The sequence below is a fragment of the Sus scrofa genome, chromosome 1 (assembly GCF_054392235.1).
Source record: "Sus scrofa isolate SSC_HxYL_T2T_F1_AM1 chromosome 1, Sscrofa_HxYL_maternal_Yorkshire_Landrace_v2.0, whole genome shotgun sequence".
Taxonomy (NCBI): Eukaryota; Metazoa; Chordata; class Mammalia; order Artiodactyla; family Suidae; genus Sus; species Sus scrofa.
Window position 1 is genome coordinate 56,372,257 of NC_139383.1, and position 19,529 is coordinate 56,391,785.

Sequence of the window (19,529 nt, forward strand, 5' to 3'; positions counted from 1 at the left end):
AGCGCTTGAAGATAATGGGCTCTTTGGGAATAAATGTCCACATCTTGGCATAATAAGTACTGCCTGTGTATGTATAGCTTTGTTACAAAAGGAAGTAGACCCATCATTGGTATATTTTTTTCTTCTAGCTCTTGATTCTAAACCATGTGAAAGTTTCTAAACATTCTGTAATACAAGGAATTGCAACTCATCTCTCATACTTTGTGCAGGGGGGTGGTGGTACTTATGTGGTATTTATGTGGACAGTTTGGGAATTATGATGATAAGCTAGAAGAGACTAGGACAGGGAAAAAGGAAAGATATTTAATTTTCTTAGGTGACTTCTGAAATATAATAAGGTAAATATCAGAGAGTGCATTTTAAGGGATAGCTGGGGTCCTGGCCTCCTGGTACGCTTGGCACTGCATTTTTCTTGATTGCCAGAGCCACAGCCTCTGCACTTGACATTGTTGGTTGTTTTTTGGCACTTTGCGTTGTCCTCTGCTTGGGAAGCATTCACAGGACACTTGTTGGTTAAATTACTAATTCTTCACATCACAGAACTGACCAGTTATGATAAGAGGCTCAAATTTTTATTCCACAGTTGAGCAAATAAACAAGAGCTTTAAACGCACCAACTGCATAGCATATTTGAGATACTTTCTGCAGTTCTAATATTGATCTAGGAGTGTTTTTAAAACATTACTATGGCAACAATTCCTATTCAGTAGGGGAAAGCAGTACATTATCTATGCAAAAGAAGAAGTGAGAAGAGTATTTCAGATGCTGCCTTTTTACACCCTGCAGATGTGCCCTGACCTCTCAGCATTATTTTTGCTGAGGACAGTGTCTGGAAAATAAAATTTGTTGCTAGTTCTCACTGACTCTGGAAGATATTATCAATTCAAGCACTATGTCATAGAAAACAGCATCTCACTGATTTAAGATTTTCCACAAAATGAATACTTTCATCATAGTTGAAGCCGATCAGGTTATCATTGAGAACACCATGATAAAAAAAAAAAGATAATATTTTTCAGCCAGCAGCTGAAAATTGCTGCATAGGATGCATTACAAAGATAGAGCTGTAGGTGTTCATGAATTTGTTCATGTGGCACTCGGTGAACAAATATTTATTGAACTGGGTCTATGAGAAAGAAGAGAAAGAAAGAGTGCGAGATGTCAATTTCATTGGCAAGAATTGCAAGAGTCTACCAATACTTTTTGAACATTTACAACCAGATTTTGCTTTTATCACCAAACAAGCCTCTGCCAAGAAGGATCTAACTCAACATTTCTTTTTTTCTTCCACAGAATTTAGGAACAGTAGGTAACCCATTGTTTATTATCTTTGTTTCCAAAACCAGAAAACTAAACACATTAGGCAGTCTATACAGCATGAATTACAGTGTAAATTGGGCAATTTCTAAAACCTGCTTGATGTTGATGGCCAAACTTGACAGAACACTGAATATGTGTATATATGTATGCCTATGTATGCATACATACATAAGTGCAAGAATTATTGAGATTCACTAGATAAGTAAATTACTCAAGTGCTATATGATTTGTCACTTAAGTATGGTCTTTGGACCAGCCACGTAGGCATCACCTGAAAGCTCATTAGAAATGAAGAATCTCAGGCCCCACCCTAAATATACCAAATCAAAGCCTGCCTTTTAACAAGATCCCCAGGTGATTTGTACAGAATTAAACTTCGAGAAGCATTGCTGTAATAGACTGTAACCAGCAAAGTGAATTGAGAGTTGAGACCATTTTTTTTTTTTTTAATTTTTATGGCCATATCCACAGCATATGGAAGGTCATGGGATTAAATCTGAGCCACAGCTGTGGCAATGCTAGATCCTTTAACCCACTGTGTTGGGCCTCGGGTTGAACCCACACCTTCGCAGCAACCCAAGCAGCTGCAGTCAGATTCTTAACCCAGTGTGCCACAGGGGGAATTACCCTCCTTTATTTAAATGAAGACCATTTTATCTAAAGGAAAAAAACCTTTTTAAATTTTCTGTATGATTTTTTTTAAAAATTATTATTTGAGGAGTAGAGAAGGGGATAGCTGGGATGTTGAATTATCTGGATAAGTACCTCAATCCTCAAATTTTTCTGCCAGTGTAAGAAATGCCGTAATGACTGTTCAAGAGTGATCACTCAAGTCTCTTAAATCCCTATTGAAATAAAAGAAGCATAGGAGTTGTCATCACTGAAAGAGAAATTATTTATTATACAAACAATGGTAAGAATGTAAAGATTAAAAAAAGAAAGTCCAAAATCTTACCATGTGGCTTTTTAATTTCAGTGCCCTGCCAGAATCTGTATATTCACATATGATGTTTACGTAGTTGTTTTTGTACACTGGCTCATTTATTCCTAGTTCAGGAGAGCCCATGGACAAACTTGTGCAGGTTAAAAGAATGTAATGTTTGAAGCTTTTGTATTCATTCTTTTTTGTACAGTGCTATGTTGAGCTAATTGTAATCATGATTATTAACAATTCAAAATATAATCAAACTTCCTAATCATGACTCATAATGGCTGTATCATACCCCACTGAGTGGATGCACAAAGATTATTTAATCATTCTCCTATTGTATGGCTATTCAGATAGTTTCCATGTTTTGTTATTACAAATAATGTAATAATAAACAGCCTTCTACAATAATTCATTAAATTCATTTCCATGGCATAAATCACTAATAATGAACTGTTGATCCAAGTATATGTAATATTATTGGGTTTTGAAAACTTACAAGTTTTAGAAAAGGTCTATAACAATTTGTTTTGAAACCTGCATTGTTAGAGCATTCCAATTTCACCACATTGTGCCAGCAATAGAAATAATTATTTCTAATTTGCTAATTAGTCGGTATACAGCTCATGATTTCTCACAATGAAAATAATTCAAGCTATCATTAAAATTTGCTTTTTCTCGTTTTCTTAGAGCAAAATTTCCCAACAGGTGTTCTGCAGCCTAAGCCATAAACGGGCTGCAGATGTGTTAATATGCTGTGCTCTGTAATTGTCTGAGTAGGTCTGGAGGAAGCTAAACCCTGCAGGATGGTCACTCCACACCAGGAATAGGTTGAAAAAGTTTGGTAAGTGTGGTCTTATGCTCACTATTTTCCCTGCTTGAGCTCTTTTTCTCACCCTTTTTCTAAGTTAAAAAATTAATATATTTTATTTTTGAGCAGTTTTAGGTTTATAGAAAAACTGAGTAGAAAGTAGAGAATTCTTATACAGAGTATGAAAACCTCTGCCCTTTCCCCTGCCCCTATTTCTATTATTAACATCCTGCATCACTGTGGTTCATTTGTTACAACTGATGGAGCCAATCTTGACACATTATTATGAACCAAAGCCCATAGTTTACATTAGGATTCAATCTTTGAGGTGTTCTTCGTTTTGACAAATAGTTGACAATATTTACTGTTACAACAGCATACAAAACAGTTCCCCTGCCCTAAAAAATCACCCGTGCTCTCCCTATTCATCTTTCCCTTCCCCTGAACCTCTAGCATCATTAATATTTTTATTGTATACACAGTTTTGCCTTTTCCAGAATGTTATTTGGTTGAAATCATACAGTATGTAGCCTCTCAGGTTGGCTTTTTTCGCTAAGCCATATGCATTTAAGGATCCTCGATGCTTTTTCATGGCTTGATAGCTCATTTCTTTAAAACTGCTGAATAATATTCTGTTGTATAGATGTACCATAATTTGTTTACCCATTCACCTCTCTGATCTTTTTTTTTTTTTTTTTTTTTTGAGCTTTTCTGGCCTTGCCTATGGCATGAGGAAGTTCTGGGGCCAGGGATGGAACCTGCGCCAAAGCAGTGACAATGCCAGATCCTTAACCCGCTAAGCCACCAGAGAACTCCTATCCATTTACCTCTTTGTTGCTTCCAAGTTCTAGCAATTTATGAATAAGGCTACTCTAAGGATTTGTGTGCATATTTCTGTGTGGTCTTAGATTTTCAACTCATTTTGAATAGATATCAAGGAGATCAACTGCTCCTGTTTGATAATAATGGGAAGAGTTTATTTATTTATTTATTTATTTAATGAGGCTTCTATGTTTTACTTATTTATTTTTTTAATAATGATTTTTATTTTTTACATTATAGCTGGGTTACAGTGTTCTGTCAATTCTCTACTGTACAGCCAGGTTCTCATACTAAGTGAAGTAAGTCAGAAAGAAAAAGATAAATACCATATGCTATCACTTATATCTGGAATCTAATATACAGCACAAAGGAACCTTTCCACAGAAAAGAAAATCATGGACATGGAGAACAGACTTGTGGTTGTCAAGGGGGAAGAGTATATTTAGATTTAGAAACACTGCCAAATCATCTTCTTTGCATCTCCACCACCAATAAGTGAGAGTTCCTGTTGCTCCACATCCTCACCAGTATTTGGCATTTGAATTTTAGGTATGTAGTGGTATATCATTATTATTTTAATTCACAATTCTCTAATGACATTTAATGTTGACCATATTTTCCTAAGCTTATTTGCCACTTATATAACTTCTTTGATAAGGTGCCTGTTCCAAATCTTTTGCCCCTTTTAAAATCAGGTTGCTTGTCTTACTGTTGAATTTTAAGAGTTCTTTGTATATTTTGGATACTGGCCCTTTATCAGATATGTGTTTTGCAAATATTTTCTCTCGGGCTATGGCTTGTCTTTTCATTCTGTTAACATACTTTTCACAGATCAGAATTTTTTTTTATCTTAATGGAGTCCTACTTACCTATTTTTTTTTCATTGATCTGAAAGAAAAAAAATGGTTAAGCCTTGTATCTAAGAAATTATTGCCAATCCCAAGCTCCCCTAGATTTTCTCCTGTTAATCCTCTAGCACTTTTATAGTTTGCATTTTACATTTAAATCTAAGATACCCTTTGAATTAATATTTTTGCATGTGAAGACCTGTTATTATAGCACCATCTGTTGAAAAGATTATCCTTTCTCCACTGGATTGTCTTTGTTCCGATGTCAGAGATCTGTTGACTGTTTGGGTCTATTTCTGGGATCTCTGCTGTTCCTCTGAACTACGTATCCTTTTTTTTTTTTATTTTGCAGTGGGGAAGGCATTGCAATATCACATTGCCTTGATCACTGTAGCTTTATATTAAATCTCAAAGTCAGATAGTGTTCTGAATTTTTTCTTCTCCTTTAAATATTTTTTTTTTTGGCTTTTCTGATTCTTTTACATTTCCATGTAAACTTGAGATTAAGGTTGTTAACATCCCCAAACTAAGATCTTGATTGGGATTGTGCTACATTTATAGCTCAAGCTGGGAAGAACTGACAACTTGAAAATATTGAGTCTTCCTATTTGTGTACATGAAATATCTCTCCATATATTTAGATATTACTTAATTTCTCTCATTAGAGTTTTGTAGTTTATCTCACATTTTGTTAGATTTATACTGAAGTGGGTGTTTTTTTGTTTTTTTTTTTTTTGGTGCTGATATAAAAGATACTGTGTTATTTCAAATCCCAGTTTTTCATTGCTGGTATATAAGAAAGCAATTGACTTCTGTGTATTAACTTTGTCTCCAACAACCTTCTTATAATTGCTCATTACTCCCTAAATTTTTTATTGTTGATTCTTTTACATTTTTTATATGGACAGTCACATCATCTGTGAACAAAAATAGTTTTATTTCTTCTTTCCCAGTCTGTATACTTTTTATTTCCTTTTTCTGTCTTGTCGCATTAGCTAGGAGTTTCAATACAATGTTGACTAGGAGTGGTGAAAGTAGATACATTCACCTTCTTCCTGATCTTAGGGAGAAAGTATCTAGAGTTTCACCATTAAATAATATATTAGCTAGGAAGTTTTTATAGATGTGCTATATCAAGTTGAGGAAGTTCCTCTCTATTCCTAGTTTGCTCAGAGTTTTTATCATGAATGGGTGTTGGACTGTCACAGGACTTTTCTGTATCTACTGATATGATTATGTGATTTTTCTTTTTTACCCTATTGATATGACAGATTATATTGATTGATTTTTGAATGCTGAACTAACCTTGCATTCCTGTATTAAATCCCATTTGAGCACAGTGGTGTATAATTCTCTTTATACATTGCATGATTTGATTTATTAATATTTTGTTGGAAGTTTTTGCATCTCTATTAATGAAAGTTATTGGTCTGTAGTTTCCCTTTCTTGTAATGTCTTTGTCTGATTTTAGTATTATAGCAATTCCGGTCTCATAGAATGAGAGGCACTATTCTCTCTGCTTCTATTTTATGGAAGAGATTGTAGCGAATTGATATAATTTCTTCCTTAAATGTTTGGTAGGAGTCTCCAATAAACTCATCTAAGTCAGGTGCTTTGGGATTTGGCAGGTTATTAACTATTCATTTAACTATTAATAGATAAATCTCTGTTCAGATTGTCTATTTCTTCTTATGCAAATTTTGGTAGTTTGTGTCTTTCAAGGTGTCTTTCAAGGAGTTGGTCCATTTCACCGAAGTTGTCAATTTGTTGGCATAGAGTTGTCCATAATATTCCTTTCTTATCCTTTTAATGCCTATGGAATCAATAGTGATAGCCCCTCTTTCTTTTCTGATATTAGTTATTTGTGTCCTCTCTCTTTTTTTCTTTACTAGCCTAGCTAGAGGTTTATTGATTTTTATTGATCATTTCAAAGCTTTTGGTTTTGGTGAATTTCAATTTCATTGATTTTTGTTCTAGTTTTTATTATTTATTTTCTTATTGTTTTGTGTTTAATTTTTCTCTTTTTCTAGTTCTTTAAGGTGGAATCCTAGACTATTGATTATTTAGATCTATTTTCTCTTCTAATATGTTCATTCAATGCTATAAAATTCCCTCAAAGCTCTGCTTGTGCTTTATTCCACAAAATCTTGGTAAGTAGTATTTTCATCTTCACTTAGTTCAAAATGTGTGTAAGTTTCTCCTGAAATTTATTCCTTGATTAATGTGTTATTTGGGGATGTGTTCATTTAAGTCCAAATATCTGGGTGATTTTCCAACTATATTTTACTGATCTCTAGTTTAATTTGACCAAGGTCTGAGAATATACTTTGTAAGATTTCTGTATTTTTTTCTTTTTTAATGTTTTTTTCCAGTATAGCTGGTAGATTTCTGTCTTTAAATATCTCTTAAGGTGTGTCTTATGGCTCAGAAATGTGATCTTGGTGAATGTTCTAGGTTAGTGAGGAGAATATGTATCCTGTTGTAGTCAGATGGAGCATTTTAAAAATGTGAGATTCCTTTGATTGATGGTGCTATTCAGGTCAACTCTATCTTTATTTAAATTCTGCTTACTTGATCTCTAAATTACTTGAAAGAGGGGTACTGAAGTCTCCTCCTACAATAGTGTATTTGTCTATTTATTCTTTCATTTCCAACATTTTTTTCCTCATATATTTTGATACCCTGTTATTAGGTGCATACAGGTTTAGGATGGTTATGAGTTTTGATATAAATATATTCTAACTAGAAAGTCAAGAGTAATCATGTAAGATTAATTCAAGATTTAACAAATCAAATATAAGATGACCTATCATCTACAACCTCAAAATAATATTCATAGTTTCATCAACTGTATTCTATAGAGGAAAAAGGAAAAGAGGAGATGTATGACTCTTGAAGCAACTGGTCCTAAGTCTGATGTGAAGAATTTCTGGTGAAACACTTGGAAAGAATGGATAAGGCCCCTATCATGTTACATAATGCTCCAAAAGGTTATACTGATAAGATAAAGATGGGTGCTATCATGATGCTCCCTCTACAAATAAAGACATCTTTATTAAATCAAATATTAATTTGAACCTCAGGTTATAAGTGTACATAATTCATTTATTTTAAAGGTACTTAGAATTGATTATCATACAGTAATTGCATAAAAGCCTGTACAACCCAGATGTACTGGAGGAAAGACATCTTAAGCTTGGGAAAGTTATCTAATGTCTACCAGTGATGTGTAATAGTGATGTCTATTGGTTACCTCCCCCTAAATAACATCTCTTATAATACAACTACCTACTAGTCTATTAGTGACAAACACTCAGAGAAGCTCTAGAAGTAGTATTTGAGATGTAGAAAATGTGGACTCAGAGCAGCTACAAAGTTTGGCTCTCAAGAGAAAGTCCCAGAGATCTAACCATATCATTGCATTGTGATGCAAAACTGGACTAATTGCTTATTCAGAATATTCAATTGAAGCTTTCTAAAGGTCTGAATTTTCTAGTTCGTCATTTAGAAAACAGGAGCACAGGGAAAGAGTCCACTACATCTAACATTAATAAAATTCATATCAAGACTCTGGCTTATGCCAAAGATGGAATAAGAGTGGCCAGTTTTCCCTGCCACTTCTAGCAACTCTACCACCATCCAACCCGAAAAAAAAAGGAAAAGAGAAATGAAGCAAAAGTTTTCAAGTCACTGGTCACTAGGCAATGAAGTGCAGTCATCTATGACTGACAGGAAGCACATGAAGTGAAACTACAGTAGCCTTAGTATATTGTCTTGAGAGTTTCCAGTCTCTAGCACAGGAGGGTACATTCAGGTAGAGCCTGATGAACTCTGAGTTGAGGAGATAAAGCTGACATTACAAAATGATAAACAGTTCAATCCACCAAGAAAACATTGCAATTCTAAATGGGTATGCTCCAAAATGCATGAAGTAAGAAAAAGCTATAGAACTGAAAGGATAAATGGACAATCCAAAATTACAACTGGAGATTTTTCACGCCACTCTTTTAGCAATAGATGGAACAACTAGATGGAAAAATCAGCAAGGACACAGATTTCAACAGTGTCATCACTTGACATTTATAGAGCGTTCCACCTAACAACAGCTGAGAACAGATATCCAAGGGCCAATGGAATATATCAAAATAAACCATATCCTGAGCCACAGAACAAACCTCAACAAATTTAAAAGAACTGAAAATCACACAGAATGCATTCTCTGACCACCAGTGGAATCAAGTCTCAGTAACAGAGCGATTACAGGAAAATCGCCAAACACCTGAAATCACAAAGGAAATAAAAAATAATTTAAACTAAATAAAAATACAACATATCAAAATTTATGGGACATACCTGAAGTTAAGATGAATATTTATAGCACTACATGTTTACATCAGAAAAGAGGAAAAGTCTCAAATCAGTTATCTAAGCTTGCAATTTGAGAACCTAAAAAAGAGGAAAATAAACCCAAAACACACAGAAGAAACATCATATGAGTAAAACTCAATGAAATTAAAAACAGAAAACAGAGAAAATTAATGAGACAAAAGTTTCACTCTTTGAAAAGATCAATAAAATTGGCAAACCTCTAGCAAGGCTGACAAAGAAAGAAAGACACAAATTATCAATGTCAGGAATGAAACAAGGAATGTCATTACAGACACTTTGGACATTAAAAAGATAAGGGAATACTGCAAAGAACTCTACGCTCATAAATCTAACAGTTTAGACACAATGGACCAATTGCTCAAAAAGCATAAACAATTAAAACTCACCCAACATGGAACAAATGATTTGAATAGCCCTACAACTATTAAGAAAATTGACTTTGTAATTTAAAAATTCCCTCAAAACAAATATTGAGGTCCAAATGGTTTCCGTGGAGAATTCTACCAAGTGTTTTAAGAATTAACCCAAATTCTATACAATCTCTTTCAGCAAACAGAAGGGAATACATCTCAATTCATCAGTAAGGCCAGCTTTACCCTGATACCCCACAAAAGAAAGACAGTACAGAAAAAGAAAACTACAGACCAATATCCCTCAAGGATTTAGATTTTTAAATTCTTAAAATACTAGCAAATAGGATTTAGCAATATATAAAAAGGAACTATAGGGAGTTCCCACTGCAGTGAAGCAGGTTAAGGATCCAGCATTATCTCTACAGTGGCACAAGTTCAATCCTCCGCCTGGCACAGTGTGTTAAGGATCTGGTGTTGCCACAACTGTGGTGTAGGCTGCAGCTGTGGCTCAGGTTCGATTCCAGGCCAGGGAACTTCCATATGCTACAAGTGCCAGGGGTTGGGGGTGGGGGAAGAATTATGCTCTATGACACTATGATCAAGTGGGTTTATTTCAGGGATGCAAAGCTGGTTTGATGTTCAAAAATGAATCAGTGTAATCTATCATTTAACAGGCTAAAAAGAAGAAAAATCACATGTTGCCAAAAAAAGCATTTGAAAAAATTCAACATTCGTTTGTGATAAAACTCCCAGAAAAACAGGAATAAGGACTTCCTCAACTTATTAAAGAACAGCCACCAAAACCAACAGCTAACATTATATTTAACAGTGAAAGACTACACACTTTCCTCCCAAAGTTGGCAAAAAGGCAAAGGTGTCTGTTCTCACCACTTTTATTTAACCTAATATTAGAAGCTGTGGCCAGTGCAGAAGGCAAGAAAAGCAAAGATTGGAAAGAAAGAAATAAAACTGTCCTTATTTACACATGACATGATTATCTGTGTGGAAAATTCCCAGAAAACTGCGCAAAATCCAGAACGATCGAGTGAGTTTAGCAAATTCATAGGATACAAGGTAAACATACAAAATTTAATTTTATTTCTATGTACAAACAGTGAGCACACAGAAACTTAATTTAAAATACAATTTAAAGTCACCCAAAAAAGAGAGAAATACTATGGCATAAATCTAACAAAATGTGTACAACACATATGGTAAAAGCTACAAAATAAATAAATAGAAATTGTAGATAATACCATGTTTACCATTGGGAGATTCACATGGTAAAGATATTATATCTCTGTAAATTAGTATACAGGTTTAACATACTTCCTATGAAAACTTCTTATAGGTATAGGCAGATTATTCTAGAGTTTATATGAAAAGGTAAAGGAACTAGAATAGCTAAAAATGGTTTTTTTTGAAAAATAAAGAGTGAAAGAAAACAATCTATCCCATTTCAAGATTTATTGTATAGTTACTGTATCAAGACTGGTGTTGTCAGAGGGACAGACACATAGATCAGTTGAATAGAACAGAGAATCCAGAAGCAGACCTACCCGGATATGGCCAAATGATCTTTGACAAAGGTGTCAATGCCATTCAAAGGAGGGAGAACACGCTTTTCAACAGTCTATGCTGGAATAACTGAATATCCATAGAGAAAGCACCTCCACCCCCAAATAAAACCAAACAAAGCAAAAACTTTAAGTCTCACACCTTATACAAAAATTAGCTCCAAATAAATCACTGGCTTAAATATGAAACGTAAAACTGTGAGAAAACCTTCAGGACAGTGCTAGGCAAAGAGTTCCTGCACTTTCAACCTGATCAAAGCAAAACTGTTAAGTTGGATTTTCTTAAAATTAAAAACTTGTGTCCTGTGTGTAAGACTCTGTGAAGAGGTTGAAAAGATAAGCTACACGCTGGGAGAAAATATTTTCAAACCATGTATCTGATAGAGGACTAGCAGTTAGAACATATGATACACCTATCAAAATAGCTATTTTTTTTTTAAGTGACAATGTTGGTGAGGATGTGGAAAAACTGGATTACTCATACACTAATGCTAGGAATGTAAAATGGTATGGTTATTCTGAAAAACAGTTTGGCAGTTTAAATTCTAAATATGCACTTAGCTTACAATCCAGCAATTGGGCTCCTGGCATTTATTCCAGAGAAGTAAAACTTACAGTAACACAAATATCTATACACAAATGTTTGTATCAACTTTATTTGTAGTAGCCAAAAACTAGAAACAATCCACATCCTTCAGTGGGTGAAGAGTTAAACAAATTGTGTTACATTCATACCATAGAATACTAAACCATAAAAAAGAGGGAATTTTTTGTTTTGTTCTATTTTTCTTTCCTGGGGCATATGGAGTTCTTGGATCAGGGATCAGATAGGAGCCACAGTTATGGTAGCTGCAAATGCCAGATCCTTAATCCACTGTGCCGTGGACTGGGGATTGAACAAATCTGCATCCCAGGGCTCCAGAGATAACATCGATCCTGCTGTGCCACAGAGGGAACTCTGAGGAGCAAATTTTTGATATATACATTATACTGAGTAAAAAAAGGTAATCCCAAAAGATTGCATACTGAATGATTCCATTTGTAAAGCATTCTTGAATTGATAAAATCATAGAAATGGACAATAGATGAGTGGTTGCCAGGGGTTAAGGAGGAGTTTGAGTAGCAGAGAAGTGCTCTTTGAGGTGAAGCAAATGTTCTGTATCTTGACTGTATAAATGTTAAGTCCTAGTTGATATTTTACTATAGCTTTGCAAGTTATAGGGGAAAACTGAGCTAGTGGCACAGGGGACTTTTCTATATTACCTATTACAACCGCGTGTGAATCTGAAATTGTTTCCAAAAAAAAGTTTAATTTAACAAAGAGCAACTATATGTTGTATACCAAAACCAAAATTTAAATATAAACCACTTGGAGTTCCCATTGTGGCTTAGCGGTTAGCAAACTGGACTAGCATCCATGAGGATGCCGATTCAATCCCTGGCCTCACTCACTGGGTTAAGGATCTGGCATTGCCATGAGCTGTGGTGTAGGTCACAGACACATCTTGGATCCTATGTTGCTGTGGCTGTGGCATAGGTGGGTGGCTACAGTTCCAATCAGACCCCTAACCTGGGAATCTCCATATGCCACAGGTGCAGCCAGACCTAAAAGACAAAAAGACCAAAATAAACAAAAAAATTAACACAAAGCCACAATTAGGTTAAAAGTAAAAGGCAAAAAAAAAAAAAAAAAAGATGTAACATGCTAAATTAGTCAAAGATAGCTAGATTAGCTATTTTAATGTAAAAAAAAGTAGATTTTAGAGAAAAGAATATTACCAGGGATAAAGACATTTATTTCAAAAGATAAATGGGTCATTAATCGTTATACTATACAAATCTTAAATATGTATACCCCTAATAATGGAACTTCAAAATACATGAAGCAGAATTTGATAGAGCTATATAGAACAATAAACAAACCCACAATTATGGTTAGAGATTTCAATATTTCTCTTTCAATAACTGAAATAAGTATACATAAAATTAGCAAAGATACAGCTGACTTGATAAACATATCAACCAACCTGACCTAACTGAAATTTATAGAACAAAGCACCAAACAAAAGCAGAATACATATTCTTTTCACATGCCCATGGAACATTTAGCAATATAGACCATATTCTAGACCATAAGACTAATCTTAACAAATTTAAGAGGGTTCAAGTCATACAAAATATGTTTCCTGACCGTAATATAATTAAATCAGAAACCAGCAGAAATTACATGGAAAGTTTCCAAATATTTGAAAACTAAATGCCATACTTCTAAACAACCCAGCAGTCAAAGAAGAAATAAAAATTAAAATTAGAAAATACTTTAATTGAATGAAAATGAAACAACAGCAAAACAAACTGAGATGATACTAAAGCAGTACTTAGAAAGAAATTAGTAGCACTGAATATCTATATTAAAAAATAAGAAAGGTGTCAAATCAATAACGTCATCTTTCATCTTAAGGAATTAGAAGAAGAAGAGTAAATTAAATCCGAATTAGACACAATAAGTCACATAAAAATCATCGCAGATATCAATGAAATAGAAAGTACTAAAAACAAAGAGAAAGTCACTAAAATCAAGAGCTGGTGCTTTGAGAATATGTAAATAAAAGTGATAAACTTTCAGCCTGACTCAGAGAGAAGGTATAAATCACCAATATCAGAAATGACAGTGGTGACATCATTATGGATTCCACAGATATTAAATGGATAATAAAGAAATTTTATGAACACTGTTATCCCTGTGAATTTGACAACTAAGATGAAATGGATGAATTCCTTGGAAGACACAAACTACCAAAGCTCACTCCAAAGGAAACAGGTAATCCAAATAGGCCTATTATCTATTAAAGAGATAGAATTTGTAGTTAAAAATCTTCCTATGAAGAAATATTCAGACAATAATTTACAGGTGAATTGAACCAAATATTTTAAAAGACAATAATGACAATTCGAATGAACTTTTCCAGAATACCAAAGAGAAAAGAATATCCCCAACTCATTCTACGAGGCCAGCATTGCACTGATAACAAAACAAGACAGTTATTATGAGAAAACTACAAACTAATGTGCTTCATGAGTACATATGTAAAAATTCTAAAAAAAAATTAGCTGAGTTCAAAAATATATAAAAAGGATAAATTGTCATGACTAAGCAGACTTCATCCCAAATGTGCAGTGTTGAGTTAACATTAGATTATCAACCAATATAATTCATCACATCAATGAGCTAAATCATCTCAACAGACACAGAAAAAACATTTGACAAAATCCAACATCCATCCTTGATTAAAAAAACAGGAGTTTTCTTGTGGTTCAGTGGGTTAAAGATCCAGCATTGTCACTGTAATGTCTTGGGTTGTTGCTGTGGCACAGGTTTGATCCCTGGCCCTGAAATTTCCACATGCTGCAGGCATGGCCAAAAACAAACAAACAAACAAACAAAAAAAAAACCCCAAAACAAACAAACAAATAAAAAACTAGGACTAGAACAAAACTCAATTAGATGAAGAGCAACTGCAAAAAAAACTACAGCTAATATCATACTTAATGGTAAAAGATTAAATTCTGTTCCTCCAAGATTATGAAAAAGACAGTGAGGTCTGCTTTCACCACTTATACTTAACCTTAGACTGGGGATTGTAGCTATTGCAATATAGCAAGAAAAATAAATAAAATACATCTAGGTTAGAATGGAAGAGTGTCTTATTCACATATAGCATAATTGTCTATGTAGAAAATCTAAAGAAATATATGTCTATTAGAACCAATAAGTGAATTTATGAATATTGCAGGACACAAAATCAATATACAAATTTTTATGTTTATATACTATCAATTAATAATCAGAAATTGAACTTAAAATTAATACCATTAACAAAACCATAGCATATTAATGACTCAGCAATAATTCTGACAGAAGATGTAAAAGATCCGTATGCTAAAAACTACAAAACATTGTTGAAAATTTTAAAGACTGACTGAAAGGGCTTAATCTTGTTCATGAGTCTAAAGACTAAAATGCTAAGAGATCTTCTATTCCTAAACTAACCCATAAATTCAATGTAAGCCCAATCAAAATCTTAGCAGACTTTCTGTTGGAACTGACATGCCGACTCTAAAATTTATCTGGAGATGGAAATACCTAGAATAGTCAAAATAATTTTGGAACAGCAAAACAAAGTTGGAGGACAAAAGTGGCTTGATTTCAAGGCTTATAATAAAGTTATAGTAATCAAAACAGTGTGATACAGGAATTAAAAAGAATACAGAGTCCTGAAATGGACTCTATAGATATATGAAAAGCTGGTTTTTGACAACAGTGCAGACGCAATTCAGTGGGGAATTTTTTTTCAACAAATGGTTCTAGGACAATTGACTACCCATGTTTAAAAATGACATCTGGAGTTCCCATCGTGGGGCAGTAGAAACGAATCTGACTAGGAACTAGAAGGTTGCAGGTTTGATCCCTGGCCTCATTCATTGGGTTGAGGATCTGGCATTGCGGCGAGCTGTGGTGTAGGTTGCAGTTGCAGCTTGGATCTGGCGTTGCTGTAACTCTGGAATAGGCTGGAAAGCTGTAGCTCTGAGTAGACCCCTAGCCTGGGAACCTCCATATGTTGTGAGTGCGACCCTAAAAAGACAAAAGAAAAAAAAAAAAGAAATTTAAGCTATACCACTACCCAAATGCAAAATTAACTCAAAATGTAACATTAACCTAAATATAAAATCTAAAATTCCTGGAAGGAAACACATGAGAAAATCTGCAACCTTGCAAGGATTTCCTAGATAAGTTACCAAACTTGACCCATAAAAGAACAAATGGACAAATCAGGCTAGATAAAATTTAAAACTTTTACTCCTGAAAAGGTAGTTCGAAGAATGAAAACCTAAGCTACAGACTGGAAGAAAGTATTTGAAAAATACACATCTGATTAAAGGCTTTTATCCTGAATATATATCCTAAAACTATGAGAGTTGTAAAACCCTGTGGGGTTTGTGCTATAGTGGTGGTAGGGAATAGAGCTAGAGGCAGAACTATAAAGAAACTTGAGATTTGGGGAAATTTTAGAGTTGAGAAATGAGGATAGTTTAAGCCTGTCACCTGGGAGTCTGTGTTCAGAATGCAGGGTGAGGGGAACATCTGTTTTGGACGAATTAGATGAATAGAACAGGAAAGCAATTAAGTTGGGTTTGAAGTGGGTGTGGATAGAGCAGGATTGAAATGCGACTGTGGGTTTCTCAGTAACAAAGGGAAATGAGAGTACTCATTCTTACCATGGACTCAAGAGTAACGACAGAAGCACAACACTGGATCACAAAAATTGCAGGGGAAACCAAAAAATATAGGCACATTTCTAAAATTCTATTTTATGTATAAATTAAGCACATGTAGTTGAATGGGGCTATGTACCTATAACCTGAATAACCACTGACAGACAACCTTATCTGATCTTAGAACATGTGGCTTAGCCATACAAATAAGTCGAAACTTATATACAACATGACACTCATTCCTGTCACAAAATGCTGACCACACTTTTCTAGAATATTATTCAACTTTCAAAGGCATTTTTGATTCTTGTTATTTAAAATAGAGAAAGAATATTTTTTGGATACTATTCTTCCCTTAACACCTTGTAAATTCTTGCTGCCTTAAGAAGGCCTTTCAAAAGAGGAGCCTTTGTAGGCAGCTGCATTATATGAGAAAATAACAGGGCAGAACTGAGGTTGGAATAAGAGCAAGAAACTACTGTATATGCAATAGACTGTCCCTTGATTATTTGAAGCCACTATTATTATGTACGAAAATCCAGGGGGAGCTTCCTATAATTTCTACCACAAAACTCCTCCATTGTGTAGCAATATAGTTTTAAGTGGTGGACAGAGAATGAAGGCATAACAGGGGTAAGGGTGCTAAACAAAAAGAAAGGGGAGATGTCCTGCTCTTAGATACTTGCTACCGGAAGAGAAAATTCTTTGCCTGTAAAGACAAGAGGAGATCCTGTTGTGGCTCACTGGGTTAAGAACCCAACATCGTGTCATGAAAGGTTGCGAGTTTGATCCCTGGCCTCACTCAAAGGGTTGAGGATCCAGCGTTGCAGCAAACTGCAGAGTAAGTAGCAGGTGCAGCTTGGATCTGGTGTGGCTGTGGCTTTGGCATTGGCCTGCAGCTGCAGCTCTGATTTGAACCCTAGCCTGGGAACTTCCATATGCCACAGGTGCAGCTGGAAAAAGAAGAAGAAAATAAAGACTAGAAAGAGGATAAAAATGGTTTCAGAGTCCCCTCTCTGTGGAACTGTCATGGGGAATGCTTTTTACCAATTCAAGCATATTACAGCCAACATCAATTTCTCCCAGATACCTATTTTCATAAACACTACTGTAATGTCAATATCTCTGTAGTGTAATGTTACAGAAATACTTAGAATATTATATTAACTGGATGTATATATGTATTTCTCATGTTATGTCTTTTCATGGCAGTTGTTTTCATCTTCTGGCTGTGTATTTGTGTGTGTGTGTGTGTGTTTCCATCTCAAGCTGTCCGCTGGTCATTTTCACTTGACTTTTTTTTTTAATACCTCTAACTTAGTATCAACCTTAAACTTCTGATCTCCAACTTAACCTTAAACAAAATATCTACTAATTTTCATATTTCTCTTTACTTGCTCCTCTCCCTCATCTGCTTAGCCAGCCAGTCACTCCATCTCGTTAATCCTTCCTTAGTAATTTCTCTCATTCATTTCTTTTATCTTTTTCATGGTGATCTTCTATTCGGGGCTTTTCTTGATCTTGTATTTTTACCACGAATCTGAAAATTGGTCTTCCTTTTTAGAAGTCTTCTGGTGTAGATCGAATAGAGACTGGATAAAGGAATGATTTAACATATCTGGCAAGCCAAGTACGCTCACACAAAGGAAGTTCAGAAAAGAGAAGGTCAGACCAGCACAGGTGAGATACTTTGGCGGGTGGAGTAAGGCAGAGGAGTCATAGAAGACTGGCTGTAATCCCTGCTCTTTGGAAACTGGAGCTAGAGGTGAGGGGAGCTGAGTGAACCGAGGCAAGGAGGTCAGAGGTGCAAATCAGGGACTGAGGTTATAATTCCTGTTCCTTGGTACCCACAGGTCAGAGTAGGGTGAACCTCTCTTGATACCATGACCTTAATATTTACCTTTCATTTATTTGGACTTCCACTAGAGGTAGTATAAATTTGTTGACGATAGATATACTTTTACTATAACTTGTACGAGTAACACAGTATTTTATAAGTGATTAGTATTGTTGCTATTACAGATATTATTTGAATGTTTTTTATTTAAGTCAAATCTTTCAGCACCTCTTTGAGACTCTTAATTTCCATCTTGATGCTCTCTGAAGCTGTTTATTTGGTCATTAATGTTTCTTTGAGTTAAGTTACTTACCATACAGTTCATGGGACTTCCTCTGCCCCAAAAAGATAACATCTTCAGGAAAAGATGTTCCTTAAATTGACTTATAAAGAATTCAACAATGTGGCCATAAAATACTACAGATTTTTCTACAGTTTGTGTTTGAAAGTATAATATATTACTTATTTTTGGCATTTTTTAAAAAAGAAAAATTTTGACTCTTTCATTTGGCCGTGAAACAAACATTTTTGTATCTTCATCTCTTAATTTCCCATTTTAATTTCCCTCATAATCTCGTGAGTTGCTATAATATCTTATGGTATCTTAATTAATATAAAATATTACCGCAGACTCCTTACCAATACCAATTTGAACTTTAATACTGACCATTTCTGGCAATTCTTGTCTTTCACTATCTTTGGAACTGGTAGCCTTTTTAAAAGAAAAATTCAAGGAAAATTTTCCAGTTTTGTTTCAAGCAATCTTCCTCTGTTATAAGTAACTGGCTCTGAAGACCCTCCTAATATGTTTGTCTGTTACCTGCTTAGCTGTTAGTCTGCTGAGGCTGGATGTACATATGTTCCAAAAGCCAGGTTGTACCTTGAGTTCATTCTGCAGTAGGTTACTCTTCATCCTATGGGTCATAGGAATTTAGACATTAAACCTCAAGGTAGAGGTTAATATCATCTAGAAATATAGCCAAATGAACTTTGTTTCAAATCCCAGACAGAAATCCATCAAACCATCTATTTGTCAATATTTTCTTAATCTCACATTGTAGCTATTAGATCAAGTCAAACGTGGAATAACAAGATAAAAAAATTTCAACCCTAATTTGTTTTCAGTGCTTGTACTCTTACCGACCCCACTAAATGATTCTTCATTGTTAACTCTAAATTATATGAACCACAAAGCGTTCAATGAGCATTCAGGATATGTGGCTGTAAGATCCTGCACTGCAAATAATTTTCTGGATGATCTTAGGTGAGTCATTTAATCTCTCTAATTCTTTATCTCTTATAAAAATGAGAAACTAGGAATGCTACATTATTTCTACACTTATTTCTGATTAAAAAGTTTATGATTTTAT

At 34.6% G+C, this 19,529-nt stretch overlaps 2 protein-coding genes across 41 annotated transcripts in view; one reads left to right on the plus strand and one right to left on the minus strand.

The window, feature by feature from the left end:
- Positions 1–19,529, plus strand: part of SPACA1 (sperm acrosome associated 1) — a 302,933-nt gene that overhangs the window by 264,950 nt on the left and 18,454 nt on the right. For 6 of the 23 annotated variants that reach the window (XM_084966793.1, XM_084966985.1, XM_084967106.1 and 3 more), the window contains 3 exons: positions 2,939–3,092; positions 17,887–18,002; positions 19,285–19,423. In XM_084966793.1, the coding sequence (XP_084822919.1) occupies positions 19,414–19,423 (10 nt within the window). In that variant the 5' untranslated portion in view covers positions 2,939–3,092; positions 17,887–18,002; positions 19,285–19,413. Of the gene's footprint in view, positions 1–2,938; positions 3,093–4,158; positions 4,431–17,886; positions 18,003–19,284; positions 19,424–19,529 lie in introns of all 23 variants that reach the window. The other 17 variants (XM_084966759.1, XM_084967156.1, XM_084967405.1 and 14 more) reach the window with 9 other exon arrangements.
- Positions 1–19,529, minus strand: part of LOC146406095 (uncharacterized) — a 49,158-nt gene that overhangs the window by 28,501 nt on the left and 1,128 nt on the right. For 10 of the 18 annotated variants that reach the window (XR_014805633.1, XR_014805637.1, XR_014805654.1 and 7 more), the window contains one exon: positions 18,980–19,073. Coding sequence is in view for 2 of the 18 variants with exons in the window: in XM_084959861.1 (XP_084815987.1) it covers positions 18,980–19,072 (93 nt within the window). In the remaining 16 variants the exon portion in view is untranslated. Of the gene's footprint in view, positions 1–916; positions 1,127–2,085; positions 2,166–18,979; positions 19,074–19,529 lie in introns of all 18 variants that reach the window. The other 8 variants (XR_014805674.1, XR_014805668.1, XR_014805682.1 and 5 more) reach the window with 2 other exon arrangements.